General features: G+C 39.0%; 1 protein-coding gene across 2 annotated transcripts in view; it reads right to left on the reverse strand.

Annotated features, from left to right (window-relative positions):
- Positions 1-22,486, reverse strand: part of mdn1 (midasin AAA ATPase 1) — a 181,032-nt gene that overhangs the window by 116,116 nt on the left and 42,430 nt on the right. For both annotated transcript variants that reach the window (XM_063040373.1, XM_063040372.1), the window contains exons 22-36: positions 20,802-20,912; positions 19,930-20,081; positions 19,244-19,422; positions 18,209-18,417; positions 17,576-17,722; positions 17,194-17,335; positions 16,681-16,815; positions 16,215-16,353; positions 12,417-12,555; positions 9,403-9,533; positions 9,149-9,287; positions 7,875-8,004; positions 3,563-3,799; positions 3,180-3,377; positions 829-1,040 (exon numbers count right to left, since the gene is read on the reverse strand). In XM_063040373.1, the coding sequence (XP_062896443.1) occupies positions 829-1,040; positions 3,180-3,377; positions 3,563-3,799; positions 7,875-8,004; positions 9,149-9,287; positions 9,403-9,533; positions 12,417-12,555; positions 16,215-16,353; positions 16,681-16,815; positions 17,194-17,335; positions 17,576-17,722; positions 18,209-18,417; positions 19,244-19,422; positions 19,930-20,081; positions 20,802-20,912 (2,400 nt within the window). The remainder of the gene's footprint in view (positions 1-828; positions 1,041-3,179; positions 3,378-3,562; positions 3,800-7,874; positions 8,005-9,148; positions 9,288-9,402; positions 9,534-12,416; positions 12,556-16,214; positions 16,354-16,680; positions 16,816-17,193; positions 17,336-17,575; positions 17,723-18,208; positions 18,418-19,243; positions 19,423-19,929; positions 20,082-20,801; positions 20,913-22,486) is intronic.

Consider the following 22,486-nt stretch of genomic DNA (forward strand, 5'->3'; position numbering starts at 1 on the left):
AAGTGTTACACAAGCTTAGTAAACCAGACTGCATAGTATTAAGGTTAATATGCCAGTTAGACTTAATACTGATTAACAATACTGTAGCTAAGTGGGCTATTTTCAGGTAGAGAGCAGGGACGAGAGTTGGTCTGCATACTCTATATCAAAATGGATGAGATAATCTGTTCAACATATCCAAGCTTGCTGATACGAGGCTAGGTGGCAACCACAGCTGAGAATGTACAGTAAAACTCCAATATTCTATTGCCACTGTTCCCCACAAACCTTTGAAAATTATGGATTCTGGGGAAGATTTGTATTATTATGTATAACATCTTAAAAACAGGGAATTACAAGCGTGTTGGAGCATCGTGTGCATTGAAAGATTAACATGCAGTAGTCCAGAAAATCTGCTAGTCCAGCACTAAAGACCAGAGCATGACTGATCAACTTAATTTTACTGTAGAAAGGCTTGAGGGAGGGAGAGGCAGGTTAATTGACTGGGCAAGTAGATGACAAACAAGGCAGAAAATAATTAAGAGTAAAGCATTTGCCCATTCATATTTTCAAATTCTCTTGCAATAAAGTCCTGCTTTACTTACTTATTATTCAGTAAATCATATACAATATCATTAAGGTCCCTCTGTACACAGCATCTTTCAATCTTTCATTTAAAACTATAGTCAGTACTTTTCCCTATCAAAGGATACAGTCCTGTGCCATATAGCAGCCCAGAGCTAAAAGATCAACAATGATTTTGCTGAACAATGGAGCAAGCACGAGGAACTGAAAACTTACACTTAATTCTACAGGTCCCAAGACTTAAACAGTTCTATACTAACTTACTGTTTGTTCAGAAAGGTTAATTCGGACAAGTGTGTTTCCAGAAGCCTTTGCCAAAGCTGCTACCAGGCTTGTCTTTCCAACTCCTGGTGATCCCTCCAGAAGAATTGGCCTGTTTAACTTCAGGGCTCTCAGCACTCTCTGAGCATTCATTGCAGTTGTGCCAGCATTCAATGCATAGTCTTCAAGTGCAACCTTTTCTCCACCTGTCCCTTCTAGAAACATTAATACACACCCATTGTTAATAAGTACTCAAACTATTATTTACTGATTTACTCATTAGTTAATGTTTTCAGCAAAAATAAAGGCTGGTTAGCTAAACGATATTTTAATAGAAACCTTTTCATTAATAAGTTCAGTAAGGTGGGACTAATCTATATTTTTTCAATATTAAGGGAATTTTATCTTACTACAGCTGTATTATGAAAGATAATAATAAAATTAAAATAGTATCAACTGCACAAGCTGAACGCAAATGCTAAAAATCTTGGGAATGGGAAAAAGGCACTTTTACTTTTTAAAAATAACTTCCAATACGTCTTTGAATGCTTTGTACAACCGATTAATATTTAAAGCTACTTTTTATACTGCCAGCTGCCTAAAGTAATGATAAGGAAATGGTCAAACTATCATAGCAGTCAGTCAGTCTGGGGGAGAAAAAGGTCTAAGTAGAGGATAACACAGAATTTCTGGAGTACTGGCAACCATTATATTCCTAGAATCATGCAAAATTCCTACCACATTCATACCAGGGATTAAGCTGACTTGCGAATGGCAAATCATACAAGAACACAATCAATATTGGGACTAGTTTGATCTTTTTCCACTTGCGATGTCTGAAAACCTCAGAATATTGGAACACAAAACTATCCATTGGCATCAATAGACAATAGGCGCAAGAGTAGGCCATTCGGCCCTTCGAGCCAGCACCACCATTCACTGTGATCATGGCTGATCATCCACAATCAGTATCCAGTTCCCGCCTTATCCCCATAACCTTTGATTCCGCTATCTTTAAGAGCTCTGTCCATCTCTTTTTTGAAAGCATCCAGAGACTTGGCCACCACAGCCTTCTGGGGCAGAGCATTCCATATATCCACCACTCTCTGGGTGAAAAAGTTTTTCCTCAACTCCATTCTAAATGGCCTACCCCTAATTCTTAAACTGTGGCCTCTGGTTCTGGACTCACCCATCAGCAGGAACATGCTTCCTGCCTCCAGCGTGTCCAATCCCTTAATAATCCTATATGTTTCAATAAGATCCCTTCTCAGCCTTCTAAATCCCAGAGTATACAAGCCCAGTCGCTCCAATCTTTCAACATATGACAGTCCCGCCATCCCAGGAATTAACCTTGTGAACCTACGCTGCACTCCCTCAATAGCAAGAATGTCCTTCCTCAAATTTGGAGACCAAAACTGCACACAGTACTCCAGGCGTGGTCTCACCAGGGCCCTGTACAGCTGCAGAAGGACCTCTTTGCTCTTATACTCAATTCCCCTCATTATGAAGGCCAGCATGCCATTAGCTTTCTTCACTGCCTGCTGTACTTGCATGCTTGCTTTCAGTGACTGATGTATAAGAACACCTAGATCTCGTTGTGCTTCCCCTTTTCCTAACTTGACTCCATTTAGATAATAATCTGTCTTCCTGTTCTTACCACCAAAGTGGATAACCTCACATTTATCCACATTAAACTGCATCTGCCATGCATCTGCCCACTCACCCAGCCTGTCCAAGTCACCCTGCATTCTCATAACATCCTCATCACATTTCACACTGCCACCCATCAAACAATACACATGCCATAATTATCGGGACATCGATTTTAATCATTTGTTCAACACAAATTAGAAAAGAATAATTCTAAAGAATACACAACAGATCTAGGGTACATGCACATATTTTGCTGAAACTGGACATGGTTGAGATAATGGTTAAAAGGGCACAAGGAACCCCAGAGTTTTTATAAAGAGTAGGCATGGAGTGCAACGGCATTGAATTGTCTTTTACAAGACAATTCTGGACACAAGTAATCTATTTCAATGCACTCCTGGGCCCAAACTTTAACACCAGGGGCAAGGGACATGTGTTATATCATAGGAACTGACAGAAGCAGCCAAGATTAAAACCAAAAAAAGATGCAAAATGACCTGATCAAGATATTTAAAATCAAGGACAGTAGATATAAATTTTCCTTCATTGAAACAGTGAAGAACTACAGAACACAGAATGAAGGTGCTTAACAGAACAAAACTAACATGAAAGAGAGGGAGATTTATTTTTGAAGTAATTCTCAGAAAAATAGAGTAACCTATGTCTTTCCAATTTAATAACAACACTAATCACATGCTCACCTATGGGAATGTAAAAAGGATGAATTACAAAGTAGCGTTCAGTCCATAAAATTTTCCTTTTCCTTTTCACATCATAACTGTTCAACATACTCCTCACATGTTTTTTCAATTGTGTGATCACAGACAGCTTTTTAAAAAGAAATTCCAAGCATGCTTTGCGAGCAGCCAGTGTAGCTTCAGAAGAACAAACTGTAGACCCTGGAAAGAAATTATGTCAAAAAGGATTAAACATCTGCACTTGAGAACAATCTGGTAATCCACCCTCAGGAGAACAAAGAAATGTAGGTTGACTAAACATGCAATGGACTCAGTTCTGGAAAACTTTAATCCAAGAGATTTAGAACCAATACCACCCTCCCCCCATTCCTTGATCAAACACACACCTGATCCAATGCCATCAATACAAATGAGACAGGCAGCATGTATGAATGCAGTGACAGGATCGAGATTAAACGTAGTTCTATCATCCAAATCCACATCTGAAGTCACTCTTTCAGTTGTAACGTTCATGAAGTTGACCCAAGACAGAATATCACGAATACTCAATACACACTGACGCCCAAACTCTTGATTTTTTAGCCAGTCAATGAAATCCAAAATGAGTTCAGCAATATCTTTGCCTAGAATGCACAGAAAATTCAGTTAGTTCACTTTCCTTGCTTACTTATTCTATCCATATCAAACCTGGAATAGCTGGACTGCCAGTAGTCTATTTCAGCTACCGTGACATTATTGCCCTCAAACAAGGTGAGAGCCATTTGAAAACAATTTTGTTGGGAGTGAGTCATAACTTGAAGTGGTGAGTGAGATGTTGTAAGTTGGGGAGCCATTGAAAAGAACATCATCAGGAGCAAGTTGTATTTGAGGCAATTAAAGGAAGTGAGATGTGAGCTGGGCAGCTATTGTTGGAGTGGCCAATGTTAAGAGGGGGAGGCTATGGCTCAAAAAATCTGGGTGAAAATAGGCTTGGTAAAGCACAGGTGGAGGTTCTAATTAAGTTTTTATTAAGTTGTTTTTTTTCTTTGTCTATTAGTATACAGGTACTGCGCTGAGAATGTTCTTTGTCTGAGATGTAGGAACTCTGGGAGACCTCCAGTCTCACTGATAACTACATCTGCAAGGAGTGCATGAAGCTGCAGCAACTTAGAGACTGTTTTAAGGAACTGGAGTTGCAGCTCGATGACGTTCCGCTCACACAGGAGAATGAGGAGGTGACTGATAGGAGCTACAGAGATGTAGTCACCCCTTCGTTGCAGGAGGCAGGTACGTGGGTTTACTGTTAGGAGGGGGAAAGGGAATAGGCAGCTGAGGCATTGTATCCCTGTGGTCATTGCTGTCAGTAATAAGACCATAAGATATAGGAGCAGAATCAGGCCATTTGGCCCATTGAGTCTGCTCCATTATTTCATCATGGCTAATCCAAATTTCCTCTTAGCCCAATCTCTTACCTTATCCCTTATCTCTTCATGCTCTGACCAATCAAGAATCCATCAACTCGCCTTAAATATACATAAAGATTTATAAAGTGGTACAATAAGTATACCACTTTAGATGCTGTTGAGGAGGAAGATCTAGCAGGGGAAGTCGTAACAACTGGGTCTCTGGCACTGAGTCTGGCTCTGTGGCTCAGACGGGAAGCGGGAGAAGAGGAGTGTAGTAGTGAAAGGAGATTCCATAGTTAGAGGAGCAGACAAGAGATTCTGTGCACATAAAAAAGACAGCAGATGGTATCTTGCTTTCCAAGTGCCAGGGTCAAGGATTTCTCAGATCGGGTCCATAGCATTCTAAAGGGGAAAGAGTAAGCATCCAGAATTTGTGGTATCTATTGGTACCAATGACATAGGTAGGATATCAGAGAAGACCTTGAAGGAAGAATATATGGAGTTCAGCAGAGAGCTAAAAAGCAAGACCTCCAGGGTAGTACTTGCTGGACTGCTGCCTGTACCACACAACAGAGGGCAAGAATAGGATGATCTGGCAGAAGAATGCATTGCTGAGAAATTGGTGCTGGGATGGTGGGGTGAGTTGCAGTGTAATGTGGGGGCAAAAATCAAAAAGGGTTATGAAAAAAGGAGTGAAGGTGTTATTTTGGAATGCACAGTATATGAAATAAGTTAGATGATTTTGTAGCACAGAGACTGGCAGGTATGACACTGTGGGTACAACTGAATCATAAAAGATTATAGTTGAGAGCTTAACATTCAAGGATACACACTGTATTGAGAAGGACAGGCAGGTAGGCAGAGGGGGTGATGTGGCTCTGTTGAAAAAAATATGAGATCAATTCCTTATAAAAGGGGTGACACAAGATCAAAAGATGTAGAATCCTTGTGGGTGGAGTTAAGAAACTGCAAGGGTAAAAAGACCCCCATGGAAGTTATATAAAGGCCTGCAAACTGTTGGCAGGACATGGAATACAAGCTTCAACGTGAGACAGAAAAGACATGTAAAAAAAGCAAAGTTATGATAGTCATGGGAATTTCAATATGCAGGTAGATTGGGAAAAACAGGTTGATGCTGGATCTGAAGAGAGAGGATTTGTAGAATATCCAAGAGATGGCTTTTTAGAGTAGCTTGTGGTTGAGCCCATTAACGAAAAGGTAATTCTGGATTGTGTGTTGTGTAATGAAAGAGATTTGATTAGGGAGCTTAAGTTAAAAAAAAACCTTAGGAGGCAGATCATAATGTGATAGAATTCACACTGCAGTTTGAGAGGGTGAAGATAAAGTCAGAAGTATCAGTATAACACTGGAGTAAAGGGAATTACAGAGGCGTAAGAGAGGAACCAGCCAACGCTGATTAGAAAGAGCATCATCAGGGATGACAGCAGAACAGCAACGGCCGGCTGGAGTTTCTAGGAGTAACTCAGAAGCACAGGATAGTCACATCTTTAAGATGAACTAGTATTCTGAAGGGAAAATGGGGCAACCGTGGATGACAAGGGAAGTCAAAAACAGCATAAAAGCAAAGGACAGGGCATATAGTATAGCAAAATTTAGTTGGAAGTTAGGAGATTGGGAAGCTTTTAAAAACTAAACAGAAGGCAACTAAAAAAGTCATAAGGTTAGAAAAAATTAAATATGAAGGAAAGCTAGTCAATAATATCAAAGAGGATACAAAAAGTTTTTTTTCCAGATATATAAAGAGTAAAAGAGGCGAAAGTGGAGATTGCACTGGAGAGGAGGCAATGGAGGACAAAGAAACAGCAGATGTATTTAATAAGTATTTTGTGTCAGTCTTCACTGTGGAATACACTAGCAACATGCCGGAAATTTGAGTGCCGGCGGGAGGCGGGGGGTGAAGTTAGTGCAGCTACTTTTACTAAGTAGGAAGTGCTTGGGAATCTGAAAGATCTGTAGGTAGACAAGATACCTGGACCAGATGGACTAGGCCCCAAGGTTCTCCAAGCGGTAGTTGAAGAGATTGTGGAGGCATTCATAATGATCATCCAATTATCACTAGATTCTGGCATGAATCCAGAGGACTGGAAAATTGCAAATGTCACTGCACTATTCAAGAAGGAAGGGAGACAGAAGACAGGAACTTATAGATCAGTAAGTCTAATCTCAGTAGTTGGGAAGATGTTGGAGTTGATGAGGTCTCAGGGTACTTGGAGGCACATGATAAAATAGGCTGTAGTCAGCATGGTTTTATTAAGGGGAAATCTTGCTGATAAATCTGTTTGAAGAAACAGCAGGCAAGATAGACAAAGGAGAGTCAGTTGATGTTGTTGACTTGGATTTTTAGAAGGCCTCTGACAAGGTGTGCACATGAGGCTGCTTAACAAGATAACAGTCCATGGTAATGCTGCAAAGATACCAGTAGGAATAGAACGTTGGCTGATCGGCAGGAAGCAAAGAGTGGGAATATAGGGGGCCTTTTCTGATTGGCTACCGGTGACAAGCGCTATTCTGCAGGGTTTGGTGTTGAGACAGTTTCCCTTCACATTAAATGTCTATGATTTGGATGACTTCGTGACTAAGTCTGCAAACAATACAAAGATAGGTGGATGGGCAGGTAGTGTTGAGGAAGCACGGAGTCTGCAGAAGGATTCTTGCTTGTGCAGGATTTCCTAAAGGTTAACCTGCACGCTGAGTTGGTGGTAAAGAAAGCAAATGTAATGTTAACATTTCAAGAGGACTAGAATATAAAAGCAAGGATGTAATGCTGAGGCTTTATAAGGAATTAATTGGTCAGGCTGCACGTAGAATATTTTCAGCAGCCTTGGACCCCTTTTCTAAGAAATGATATGCTGGCATTAGAGAGGATCCAGAGGAGGTTCATGACAATGATTCCGGGAATGAAAAAGTTAACAAATGAGGAGTTTTTCATGGCAGTGGGCTTGTACTCACTGCAGTTTGGAATATTGAAAGGCCTGGATGGAGCGGATGTGGGGTGAATATTTCCTCTAGTAGGTGAGTAGAATAGGGGGACGTCCATTTAGAATAGAGTTAAGGAGGAATTTTTCAGCCAGAGGTTAGTGAATCTATAGAATTCATTGCCATAGCTGTGGAGGCCAAGTCATTGAGTATACTTAAAGCAATGGTTCCTCATTAGCCAAGGTATCAAAAGTTATGAGAAGGAAGGAGAATGGTTTATGGTGTTCTCAACAATATTCTTGAACTCGTCATCAAGAAAGATTTCCACAGCTTCAAAAAAATTCTAACAAAATACAAAGCAGCAGACTATCCCTACCTTTATTATCTTCTCCATCTAAAGAAAGCCCGGGACACAGGTTATGTTGAATAATCTCCATCAAATCATCACGGCTATTGCATGGTGGGCACCAGATCTCAGTAAATCTGTTCCTCAAAGCTGGTGAAAGCTGATATTTAAAGTAAAAAAAAAAAAAAAGCAGAGGAGGAAGAGTTAAGCCATGGTAAATTTCAGTTACCACTGGAGAAACAGAGCATATCATGAAAAGGCAAATTATAGAAACTGGACAAACAACTCATAACAACATCCAAGAAATGACAATTCACAAAAGTGACTGAACAATCCAAATATGTTCTTGTCAGGAAAAAAGCACAAAAGTTCTTAACTAGACATTGTAAATTTGTAATCCCTCTACAAGTGAGACGAAGCACCATGAATCTAAGAGGAAGTTACCTTCAACATGTTTTTTTTATAAATTGCTCAAAAGCAAACCCAAAGTGTATTGAAGAATAACAAAATAGAAAATTTGCAATGACAGGCTGTGATGAAACTAAATGATTAAGGTGGTTTTGGCAATTATCATAACAGACAAGCTAGATTGGCCATTTTGTTTCTATGCAGTAGAGTGAGGCAGCAGAGTAAGTAAACAGGGAAGCAAATGGTTTGTTATCCAATTATTTGTGATGGTGATGATTGTGATTGCATTGAATCCCTCTCAACACTACCCTCCTGCTTTCTCTTGGTAACATTTGATGCCCTGACCAATCAATAACCTATCAACCTCCACTTGAAGTATATTCAATGACTTCATCTCCAGAGCCATCTGTGGCCATGAATTCCACAGATTCACCTCTTTCTGGCTAAAGAAATTCCTCCTCATCTCTGTTCTAAATGGATGTACCTCTATTCTGTATCTGTGCCCTCAGGACTTAAGACTACCCCAATATAGGAAACATCTTCTCCACTTCCACTCTATCTAGGCCTTTGAATATACGATGGGTTTCAATGAGATCCCTCCCCTCATTCTGCTAAAATTCACAAGTACAGGCCTGGAACTTTTAAACTCTCCTCACATATTAACCCTTTCATTCCTGAAATCAACCGCATCAACCTTTCCTGAACCCTCTCCAATGCGAGAATATCTTTACGTTCAGGGGCCCCAAAATTGCTCACAATACTCATCGTTGGGTATAACGTAGTTTGAGACACCCAAAGCATCAAAATCAACTCAAGCTCTTTACATCAGCACAGGTATGGTTGCAATAATTAAGTTCACATGCATTGCGATTATTGTTCTTGAATTGTACACTCACCTCTTTCTTACCAAAATCACCACCAGGATTCATGGTTGCAAGAATCCTAAATTTGTTTCCACCAGTTACAAGCTCCACTTGATCATCTTCCCCACTTCCCTTTTCTGCAAGCAAAAGTGTCTGTTCAGCTTCCAGGACGCTGCACAACACATTTGCACACGTCAGTGAACAACAAAGTGCAACAATGACACACATATCCTCATTCCTATACTTTGCAACCAAATATTAATGCTTAAATTTGATTATCGCCTCACCTATTCAGTCTTTCCAAAACAGAGTCATCTGCCAAAGAGATTTCATCCATCAGAAACATGTCATCTTCCTTCATGGCAAGTACAAGAGGACCATCGTGCCACTCAAAAAGCCTGCTGGGGTTGTCGCCATCCTAACAGAGAAGAAATACATTTTTCTGAAATAAGGATTATTTATTTTATATTATTTAGAATACAGCACAGAACAGACCCTTCTGGTCCTTCAAGCTGTGCTGCCAGCAACTCACCAGTTCAACCCCAGCCAAATCACAGGACAATTTACAATAACCAATTAACCCACTTAACAGTACATCTTTGGACTGTGAATGGCAACCAAAGCACCCAGAGGAAACCCATGCATTCCACGAGGAGGAAATTCAAACTCCTCTCAGAAGACGCCATGACTGAACTCCAAACTCTGACATCGTGAGCTGTAATAGTGTTGCAATAACCACTACACTATCGTGGCACTGACGATAGGAAGGGTTACTACCAACATTGTTGGCCAATTTATGTAGCCTATGGTAATGAGCTTTCATTAATTTATCAGGATGCAAAAACACATTGGTCATTAATCTAGCACTTAGCACAACATGAGAGTGGTATGGTACCAAGCAGTTTCTCGGTATCTAATCACTTTACTTTCCCCTATTCCTTCTTCTTTACAGCATCATGAAGGTAAAATCAGTTTTTCAGAAAGATCAATCATACTAGAAATGTATTGAAGTCCACTAATTTCATCACCATTGAATAGGCCTGTAAGTATGTATTGCCCAGCCCTAATTGCTCTTGAACTACAACAATTTCAAACAGCAGTTAAGATAACCACATTGTTAAGAAACACGAGTCAGAAACTCAAAGTAAAGATGTCAGATTTCTAATCTTTGAAGGCAAGTAAACTAAATGGATTTTTAATGGAAATCTAATCACCACTACAGATAAAAGGACAGTCTGAACTTTTAATTGCCAAACAAATTCCTGAGCAACTCAGCAAGATACAAATCAGATCACTGGTTTGGGTACACACAATACCAACCCACTAGCTACACTGCTGTATTTTTTTTGATTATTCAATAAAGTCTTAAAGTTGCTGCTATCAAAACAGTTTCAAAGTAGTATGTTTATTGCTTTAAACAGAATACAAAGGTTTTTCTCCCTCTCCTCAACCTACACATTTTGAGAGATTAATTTATATTTAATGTCAAAGGTGGGCTGCTTAGCAGAGCACCTTGGGAAAAACCACAAGAACTGTTGAACACCAAATGAGAGAAAAAAATACACTCAGCCACTTTAGGTACATCTGCTCATTAATGCAAATATATAATCAGCCAATCACATGGCAGCAACTTAATACATAAAAGCATCCAGACATAGTCAAGAGGTTCAGTTGTTGTTCAGAGCAAGTATCACATAGCATTTCTTCCCGATTCTAAGTGACTTTGACCATGGAATGATTGTCGGTGCTGGACAGAGTAGTTTGAGTATTTCAGAAACTGATGACCTCCTGGGATTTTCAAATCAGGATAAAAACAAGAAACATCCACTGAGCAGCAGTTTTATGGGTGAAAAGGCCTCATCAATGAGAGAGGTTAGAGGAGACTGGCCAGAATGATTTTAAGCTGACAGGAAGGTGGCGGTAACTCAAATAACCACACATCACAACCGTGGTGTGCAGAAGAGCATCTCTGAACACTCAAGAGGTGAACATTGAAGTGGATGGTCTATAGCAGCAGAAAACCACACCAGGTTCCACTAGTGTACCTCATAATGTGGTCACTGAGTGCATTTTGTCTTTGAAATTACAATGCATGAGCTAAAAAAGAGAGATATATGACAGGTTGCATTCAAGTAAACTCAGAAGTTTGTGAAATTGAGGGATTTAATTGGCAAATTCAAACTGACAAAGGGATTTAAGAATTTGATAAACTATTTCTTCTGTGGGATGGAATGGCTCCAGCACAAAAGGATACAGCTTTAAGCTTGAGTTAAGAAATTAAAGACACATTAGAAAACACACTTATACACAAACAATCAAACTCCTTGCGTAATAAATGATGGAAGAGGGTGTGAGCCAGTTTGATTGTGCTCCATGTTCATTTAAAAGGGCTCATATCAGAAGTACAAAGTACCATCTGTGCATGAGTAATTTGGTAGACGCTCACTCATTCCAATTTATTTCCAATTTGAAATTATGGCATCTTTTGATGCTTTTTGTATTTGTTTTGATTGACTTTTATTCCCCTCCTTTTCATAATCTATTCTATTAATGACAGGAATAAAAGGAGAAAAACACTGACTCCATGCTGTAATGTTGAGCACTTAAGCAAAAACAATTGTAAAAGATAATTCCTTATGCACTCCTTTGCAATCTAATGTGACTTTGCTTCCAACTCCTATTTCACGGGTCCCAGGATAGCCAATAAGGCCAAGGAACCACATTACCAGGTCTTTTCTTAGCTATAAGTGAATGCACGGCTGATGTAGGAAGCAGATGAATATGTCTAATGATGTGCTGGACAATCCTATACTGCTCTGCTGCTATCCTTTCCAGTTTGAAACAGAATCCAGGTTGCAAAAATATAGCAAGTTTGAAAACATTTTTTATTGAAAAAGAAACTGTTGCTGCCTTTTAGTGAGTTCGTTGGTTATCCAAACCAGGAATCAAATCTCTCAGACAGTGGCACCTGCAAATTGTTATGTCATCAGGACTCACTGAGCAAACTTGCTCGAATTCAACGTGTGCTCAGTCTTGAAGTGTAGTGTTCAATATAATAGGTAAAAACAAAAACTTTTCAAGTAACTGATTGTATACAGATTTATAAAGATAAGATTAATTTATAGCATGACCAATTATTGGTTGTACAAACCATTAATTATTGTGCATGCAGCATGCACAATGATTTCAATTTCAAATGATTTCTCCCCCTTCACTGTGTTGCCATTTCAAATCTAACAATCAGACATGTGAACACTTGAGCCAATTAATAACTCTGAATTCCAGATCAAATTATACTTACATTTTCACCAGAAGCATGTCTGACAGGCCTGAGGCCCCCAAGGAAGTCTGATGTCTCTAGGTGTAGATGACAGTTTACTGTATGCAACTTCTGATTGAACAAGGCAGCAAACATCTGACAGACTGTTGTCTTACCACACCTACACAAAAGCAAAAGAACATCCTACATTCCATGATACCATCAATTGAGAGAAAATCATTCAAAGCACAGTGTGATGAGACTACAGATTTAGTCAAAGTAACGTTCCTGTAAACACAAGAGATTCTGCAGATGCTGGAAATCCAGAGTAACACATACAAAGTGCTGAGGGAACTCAGCTGGTCAGGCGGTATCTATGGAGAGGAATAGTGTCGACATTCTGGATTGAGTCCCGATGAAGGGTCTCAGTCGAAACATTGACTATTCCTCTCCATAGATGCTGCCTGACCTGCTTAGTTCCTCCAGCATTTTGTGTGACATCCCTGTAAATCACCTTGACAGATTACTACACTAAATAAATAAAGTTTTTCTAAGCTGTGAGGATGAGCGAATTGATGTCAGATGTCACTACAAAGTGGAAAAATATGAAGGATTGTACTAGAGGGGTAAAATTGGGACAAAATGAGAAAGCTGCTGCAGGAAAGCAGCACCCATCATCGAGCCCCCACCGCCCAGGTCATGCTCTCTACTCACTGCTGCATCAGAAAGGAGGTACAGGAGCCTCAGGACCCACACCACTCAATTCAGGAACAGTTACTACCCCTCAACCATCAGGCTCTTGAAACAGAGAGGATAAACACTCAATTTCATTTGCTCCATCACTGAACTGTTCCCAGAAACAATGGACTCACTTTGAAGGACTCTTCATCTCATGTTCTCAATATTTATTGTTTATTTTTTATTTTTGTATTTGTAGTTCGTTGTCTTTTGCACATTGGTTGCTGTCCTGTCTTGATAAATTTTTCATTGATTCTATTGTGTTTCTTCGTATTTGCTCTGAATGCTCACAAGAAAATGAATCTTGGAGCAGTACATGGTAACATATATGTACTCTGCTAATAAATTTACTTTGGGTTAAAGTTCAAAATGTTCAATGTAAAAGAATTTACAAGCAAAAATGGCAGTACAAAAAAAGTGAACTCTACCGAGACAGACTCACCAAATTCTTGGATTTGTATTTCCGGTGCTTGGAAACAAAGGGAACTTCAGTACAGAATAGATGCTGCCCCTTGTCTCTACTGTTCTTTGCAAGAGCATCAGTTCGTCTCAACTCTGCCATTCTCTCCACAGCCCTTAAAAATTCTTTCTTTTCATATTGTTACCTAGTTCTATTTTGAATCCACCTCTATCATCAACCCTGACAGCATATTTCAGGCCCTAACTACCCATTGTGCAAGCACAACATCCCCATGCCACTATTCTATAAACCACAAGTATTCCTTCCCCGCTTTAGACATCAATGCAGAGTTTCAACCTACACTTTATTTTAATGAAAGACTTATAAAGTCTTGCACAGATTCTTTGCAACCTCCTCTGTTCCAGTGAACAACCCCTGTTCCTTCCATTTAGGCACATTATTAAATTACATTCTTAGAGAACACTGTCTGAAGAAAAATAGTTTAGGTTCTATTAGAAATTATTATACTTCCAGATAAAAGTACTTTTGTAAAACGTCCACAGAGGGAATCAAGAAGTTATCTACCTAAACTTTCCAATTGTTCAAGCAGTCCATGTCAAGTAGGTTCTTATTGTTATCACGTGATCTAGTATGTGGCATGGTTAGTTTAACACTTTATAATGCCAGCTGTCTAAGATCAGGGTTCAACTCCTGCCACTGTCTGGAAGGAGTTTGTACATTCTCCCTGTGACTGTGTGGATTTCCTCTGGATACTTGTTTCCTCCCACATTCCAAAGACGTATGGGTTCAGGTTAGCAAGCTCGTGGGCATGCTACGTTAGCACCAGAAGCATGATGCCACTTGCAGTCTGACCTGAGACTGTATTGATCGCTGATGCAATTAACACTATGTTTCAATGTACATCTGAGAAATAAAACAAAACTTTCATCTTTTCTCTTTAATTACAAGTGATCAGTGATTTAGACAACAACCAAACTTTGGGTGGGAAAATAACCCAATCTTAAAGTGACGAACCTTTATTTTTTTTTGAACAGCAACCTCTAATTCTGAATTCTCCCTCAAAAGGAAGCACCCTTTCCACATCTATTGTATCAACAGACTTTCTGACTAACGGACCCCAATCAGTTACGTTAGACAACCTCTCCTCCTCCACTCTCACCTTGAACACCGGCGTGCCTCAAGGCTGTGTGCTGAGCCCTCTTCTGTACTCACTTTTCACCTATGACTGCGTTCCTGTAGGTGGTTCTAACTCCATAATCAAGTTCACAGATGACACCACAGTGGTTGGCCTGAACAGAAGGGATGACAAGGCGGCCTACAGGGATGAGGTCAAGCACCTGGCCACGGGGTGTGCCGACAACAACCTGGCCCTTAACACCCAGAAGACCAAGGAGATCATTGTGGACTTCAGGCATGCTAGAAGCCACCCTCACGTCCCCACCTACATCAACAGAGCTGTAGTGAAGCATATATCAAGCTTCAAACTCCTTGGTGTCCACATTTCTGAGGATTTCACCTGGTCCCTGAACTCCTCCATCCTGATCAAAAAGGTGCAACAGCGCCTTTATTTCCTGTGGAGCATCAAGAAAGCTCACCTCTGTCCCAGGATATTGACAGACTTTTACTGCCGTATCACTGAGAACATACTCACCAACTGCATCTCAGTGTGGTATGGCAATTGTCCCGTATCGGACCTCAAAACACTCCAGTGTGCGGTGAAAACTGCCCAACGGATTATCGGCACCCAATTGCCCACTATTGAGAACATCTACCATAAACGCTGCCTGGGCAGGGTAAAAGCATTATCAAGCATGTATCTCACCCTAACCATGGACTTTTTACTCTCCTCCCATCCGGTAGGTGCTACAGGAGCCTCCACTCCTGAACCAGCAGGCACAGAAGAGCTTCTTCCCTGAGGCTGTGATCCTGCTGAACCTCACATCACAGCGCTAAGCAATACTGCACCCATATTGTACTGTCTCAGTACTTTTATATTTGTGTGCTGTAGCACTTACTTTTTATTCACAGTTATTTTGTAAATAACACTATTCTTTGCATTTCTGGTTAGATGCTAACTGCATTTCATTGGCTTTGTATCTGTACTTGGCACAATGACAAAGTTGAATCTAAATCTAATATAATCAAGATCCCTCAGGAGTCTTGTAAAGCAACTCTGAACCACTTCCACCACATTAATTTCATTAGAACAATTCTGAACACTCAAAATATATTCTCATCAATACCCTTTGTAACTATATTTATTTCTCCCAGTAATAAAAAAAACACTTTCAGCCTTCTTAATATTCACTATATATGCACACCTGCCTATTGTCAATCATGTCTAATCATCCCTTTTATTAAGCTTTCTTATGCTACACACTTGACCCATCTCTAAACCTTTGAAAAACAGATAACAAGACTGTTTTTTGCCAACCTGTCTCCTCACCAAGTGTTCGGTGCTTTCAGTGCTTCCACCATACCTTCAGTGCTTTCATCCAAGTCAATTACCGAATTTAAATGGAGGCTCCAGCACAAAAACTGTGGCATACATCTTATTACACCTTACCAAGCAGACAAAAAGTACAATTTATGGCCACTGTTTCCTGCTTGTCTGCTATTCATTTAGTTGATTAATACAACTCAGAATTATGAATATGCTAAGATTTTAAACGTTTGATTACCCAGTTTCTCCAACAAGCAGCACAGCTTCTCCAAACTGCAAAGCCTGACCCACCAATATTGCGAGTTTCCTCATACCATATGTCCATACAATGTGGTGAAAATTGTCAGGCATAACTGACCTCAGACTTGACCAGTGACCTGTGCAATGGAAAAAATGAAAAGTTTAAAAATAGCATTTGAAATCTGTTGCTTTGCTCAAATTATGTCTAGCTGTAACTATGATAAACTACATGCTGTAATATCAAGTGACATACTTAAAGAGCCATTCAAGAACGTGCAAATATTTAGAAATGTTCAACCACATAGTAGTGAGATCAGAAACTCATTCAAACCTGTAGGATAGGTTGTAAAATACCCATACTTTTGACTATCATTAAGTTTACAACAGCAAATAAGTTACTGAACTGATAAAACTCAGTACATGTAACAGAATTTCAGAAAAGTATCTCCTCCACTAATACTCACTCAATTTTTTCTCAAGATTTTCTTTTGAAAATAGAATTTCAGGAACAAGCCTCTTCTTAAATTGTTTTTCAAGAATTTGTCGAATGACAGCAACTTCTTCTTCCTTTCTCACACGACCAGCCAAAAGCATAAAAGCTGCATAGGTGGAACAAATGAATACCCAATGTGCTGCATTTCTATGACCACAACAGATTTAGAAAATACTATTGTCAAAGGCAGTTTCCCATCTCTAGAAGACTTAGATGCCATCAATAGAAACATCATGAATTTGACTCATTCCTTCACCAATAACACCAAGGATGCTAACTTACGTTGAAGTTTAACAGAATGACTGGAAACATACAACCAATGATTTTCCCCAAAAAAAAAGTGAACACCTATCATAGCAGTATATGGAAAGAAAAGGATCCTGAGAGAAAGCCAAATTCAAATCCCCTTGTATTTGTACTGTAATCATATTCCATCTAAGTTCAATACACTGAATGACTTGAAAAGAAAAATTAAAAATCTTACCATCAGTAGCTATATGCCGAATCCAATCATAATTTTGTGCTGTTACATCAGACAATCTGTAGCGCTCGGCCCACCTAAACAGCTCTCGCAAAGTAATGAAGCCATGTTTTCCAGCAAAAACATTTGAACCTCTGCGATATGACTGATTAGAGAAATATCCTTATTAAAATACCATAAGTTAGTCACCCCCAAGATGTCATTTACTTTTAAGTTAAAGTCTCCACCACCCCATTTACTTCCTCCTTTGAAATATGGATAAAACTCATTTTATTAACAGATTTAAAGTAATTGCTGAAAGTATTTTAGATCATTATTCATTAATACTCAGTGCACCTGTGAAAAATAAATAAATTGGTTTAAAGACGACTGCTTTTTGAAATACCTGCAAATCCAGCATAACTTTAACCAATTTTGCACAGTATGATGGCGGCAAAGAGCACCTCTTGTGAATTATCACTTCTAATTCAGCACTTGGAAGTTCATCAAAATGCAATTCCACAAAACGGTTTCTAAATGCTCTTGACAAAACCTGCAAGTGCAATTGAAATCAGAAAATATTTTTATTTGAAGGTCTTACTATTCTTAAAATTATAATCTGAGAGTCTAAAGCCAAGTAGAGACTCAAAATACAAGAAAAATTAAACACGTTGAAATTAACAGGTTGCCTCATTCCTGTAAGAATACGCCAACTTAATGCCAAATTTGCTCTGATGAATATCTGCAAAGGATTATGTCATCTACCATATATTTTCTTACCCATGTACTTAGTTTACAGGGAAAAGACCCCAGAGCATTACTTTGGTTCATCACCCAATAACAGAGTAATTTACTAAAGCCTGTTTATTATACAAAACAGAATAATGAATTATTCTGAAGTAATTATATACAAATATATTTACTATATACAAATATATACCAATTACAAGCATTCAAGTCAACTATCCGGGATATTTTCAAAACATATCCTGTCCTGCATTTTGAACCAACAAATTAGAAAAACAAATCAAAAACAGACCTTTCGACCTCCATATTGTCCAGGAGGGTTCTGAGTTGCAAAAAGCATGAATCTTGGATGTGCTTTTACTACTTCTTGTGTCTCTGTTATAAAGAGCTCACGATTGTCATCAAGTAGTCGATTGAGTGCTTCCAAAACTTCAGTTGGGGCCAAATTCAATTCATCAAGAATTATCCAATGGCCTTTTCGCATGGCATTAATAAGCACACCTAAACAGATAAAAATACAAGTGTGGAATTAACTGAGCACAGAATGTCAAAATACACAGAGGATAAATATCAGTACCATACTCGTGGTTTGCATTCCAATGTTTCTCATCTAAAGTCTGTGAAATATAGATATGACGGGAGGAGAGAGAGCAGCGCGCCACGCGTGCGCAGCCCTCTGGTGAAAATGCTATTGTATCCGCTAAATAGGGGCCGTGGATGATTCTGATTTGATGGAGAAGGACGTGAAAGCAGAGGAACATCTGGGGAAATTTCTGAAACGCCCGTTCGCTGCTCTTGTTACTGTGCGATCGTGAATCTTCCGGAGGGAAGGCCTCAAAATCTCCGGCTTTGCCTGCTGTTGGCGACTGAAATTGAGGTCGAATCACTTGGATAGAGATGGTGCTCGGCACTCGGTGTCGGAGGGCTGATCAGAGCTTTAAGTTCTCGGATGACTCAGAGTCGGACTGTGGTCGGGCATGGCAGGGAGAGTTTTTCTTCCTTCTCCTGTCTGCGTGAGATGTGGGACATTTGAGAGACTTTGAACTTTTTACTGTGCTCATGGACTGTTCTTCATCAAGTTATGGTATTGTTGCACTGTTGTAACTATATGTTATAACTATGTGGTTTTGTTAGTTCTTTCAGTCTTGGTCTGTCCTGTGTTTTGTGATATCACACCGGAGGAAATATTGTATCATTTCTTAATGCATGCATTACTAAATGACAATAAAAGAGGACTGCGTGTCTTCATAATCTAAATATCATTCAAGTTAAGCAATAGATATAGCTAAAATAGAACACAATTTACAATCTCCAAGAGCGTACAAACCTTCTTTAAATACTAATTTGCCGATGTCGTCAGATGCATAGCAGCCAAGGTATTCCTGAATATCTGTGTGTTCATGATTATTGATCCGTACACAATGGTTTCCAGTAGCAGATGCCAACCAGTTAATCAGACTGGTTTTACCAACTGATGTTTCTCCTTGAATAAGCACGGGATGAATTCTTTGAATAAAACAATGTTAATGTTGCATTACAAACAAAATTTGAGTTTAGGGCAAATAAAACAAAATAATATTGTGGCAATTTAATTAAACATACAGCCGTTTGATCATAAAAGTGAACCCTGTAGGTTCATTTTCAAAGAGAAATCATAAAACAAAAAATTGAATTTGTGCTAGTATTTGAAGGTCTGAAGTGACAATAAAGGCTAAAAGCAAAACAGAAAACTAGTGATGACAGTATTAACTAGAAATTCTTTTTTTAAAAATAAACACATTAAAATCTTAAGTTAATTGGTTGGAAGCGGCAGACTGTGTTCACGTCTCAGTCAAGGATCCAAATAATGTTTGATATGGCATATGGCTGTACTTGCATACAGCAGCTAAAGCAAAAAAAAGAAATGGACACAAACTGTTTGGCCCAATGATTCAGGGTTCAATCAAGTTAATAATCCCAACAATACTAACTGCTGTTGTTTCATTTAATAGCCCAATAATTAAATATTCTTACCTTGCTGCAACCACTCTCACTAGATCTCTCAAGTTGAGTTTGACAGAAGGTGTAAGTATATATAGCTTATCAATGGTAGGCTCTTTATCTCCTGTTGCAATCCAGTAGCCTTCAATCTGCACAGCTCCTCCTCCTTTTGGCTCAGGGATGGGCTGAAACATTAAGAAAATAGTTGAAAATTTTCTGCTTTTGCAAATTAAACATTTCTGATCATTCAGAAATTTGGACTATGTTATCAACCCAAAGCAATCATGAACTAGAAACTTAAGTCAGATATGTAGGGGAAAATGCTTTACCTATCACATCTGAAAAGATGTTTGTAATCACTAGATATATCAAGGCTTCCACACAATTGCTTGTCTATGATTATGTTGTTGGACTATTTATCCAAAAGCCTAGATTAATTAACCAAATATCACGTGCTAGTCACACTTTGGGAAAATATGAAATATTTAATATTTCACTATTTAACAGTTCAGCATTCGAGTGATTATAAAAACCTAACTAGCGTGTATATTTCAAAGTGAGTATGATATTGTGCAAAGCCCATGTTTGTAGTTCATAGAACTGTCTCATGCAGTAGGCAAACAACACCTCTTATTTAAAGATACTGATTTCAGGAAAGAAGAGGCCATAAGAGCCAATATATTCAACATTTATTAATAATATGAATTAGAAATGTTTTAAATGTAGTACAAATAACTCCTCAGGGTATTAATTTCATCAGTTCCAGATTATATTCTTTGAGTAATTTTTAGTAAGCATACATTTCCATTACAAGACTGTACATTGAAAGTCTCATTACAAACTATTCATCCCAGATTGCTTCAGAAAGCCAGTAACTAGTGCTCAAAAACAAACCAAAAATATACCTGCTGAAGAACAGATTTGGCATTAGTTCCAATGACATGATGACAAATTAATTTCTCAACGACTGGGTGAGATATCCGATCCAGCTGAGTCAGAAAACTCATACAGAAACCCTGTTTTTGTAAAAAAGAAAAAAAACAGCTTTATACACACAGGAATTCCTGATAATGGCAGGTAAAAGAATAAATTCCTCAAGAAACTGTACCCAATAAAATTCATTCAAAACTTCCAAATTTAGGAATTGCATTCCATCATCTACTCAAACTTGTGATAAAGCACTTCTGCATCTACAGAGGCGGCAGGGAGGAGTGATAAAGCAAAATAAATCATATATTTTAAAACACACATCACTGTAGATGCAACAAGTTAAACCTAACATAAAATTCCATTCTCATTCTGAACTCTCTGCCCTGAGAATGTGTATTCTCTTTCAAACAAGCTCAATGCAAAACAAAGAAAAAAGTCATCTTCCAACGTCATTTTAAAAGTCATCTTACAAACGTCATTTGTATAGAACAGCAAGTTTAAGCATTTCAGAAGCATGTTCCACCATTCCAATTTCCTCCAGACCAAATTATCCTCAGCCCTTTTACAATTCCCATCTTCTGATCCATCATATACTTTCCTTTGTTTTCTTCCACATAGCTGTGTATCAAAAACTTATTTCTTTCTCTACTTCAAGGACACAAAACACGGGTGGGAAAGCTACTAAAGGAGATTTTAGATCTACTTACATTTGTAAAGGCAAGGACTGACTAGATATAACAGCATAGGTCTGCGTGTGGGAAATTACATTTCACGAACTTGAATGACTTTTATTAAGAAGTTGACAATTGCATTGAACACTGCCTACATGGGCTTCAGCAATGCCTTTAATAAGATCCCACATAGTGGCCTGATTCAGAAGGTTAGATTACATGGGATCCAGGGTGTGCTGGTCAACTGGACAGACAACTGGCTTGATGGTAGGAGTAATGACATTGTTGTATAGTTTATTTTTTTTTTTATATAGGCTGGAGACCAGTGGTATGCCACAGGAATTTGTGCTGCCCTCTTGGTTGTCATCTATATTAATGCTTTGGATCAGAAAGTAGATGGCATTGTTAGTTAGCTTGAAAATGACACCAAAATTGTTGACATTGTGGACAGTGGCAGTGGTTATCCAAAATTACAACAGGATCTAGATCAACTGAAAAGTGGCCAAGGAATGGCAGACAGCACTTACTTGGACAAGTGCAACATTTTGCATTTTGGGAAGTTAAACCAGGACATTACATGCACAATAAACATAGAAAATAGGTGCAGGAGTAGGCTATTCGGCCCTTCGAGCCTGCACCGCCATTCACTATGATCATGGCTGATCATCCAACTCAGAACCCTGCACCAGCCTTCCCTCCATACCCCCTGATCCCTTTAGCCACAAGGGCCATATCTAACTCCCTCTTAAATATAGCCAATGAACTGGCCTCAACTGTTTCCTGTGGCAGAGAATTCAACAGATTCACCACTCTCTGTGTGAAGAAGTTTTTCCTCATCTCGGTCCTAAAAGGCTTCCCCTTTATCCTCAAACTGTGACCCCTCGTTCTGGACTTCCTCAACATCGGGAACAATCTTCCTGCATCTAGCCTGTCCAACCCTTTAGGATTTTATACGTTTCAATAAGATCCCCCCTCAATCTTCTAAATTC

This window comes from Mobula hypostoma, chromosome 2 (genome assembly GCF_963921235.1).
Source record: "Mobula hypostoma chromosome 2, sMobHyp1.1, whole genome shotgun sequence".
Classification (NCBI taxonomy): Eukaryota; Metazoa; Chordata; class Chondrichthyes; order Myliobatiformes; family Myliobatidae; genus Mobula; species Mobula hypostoma.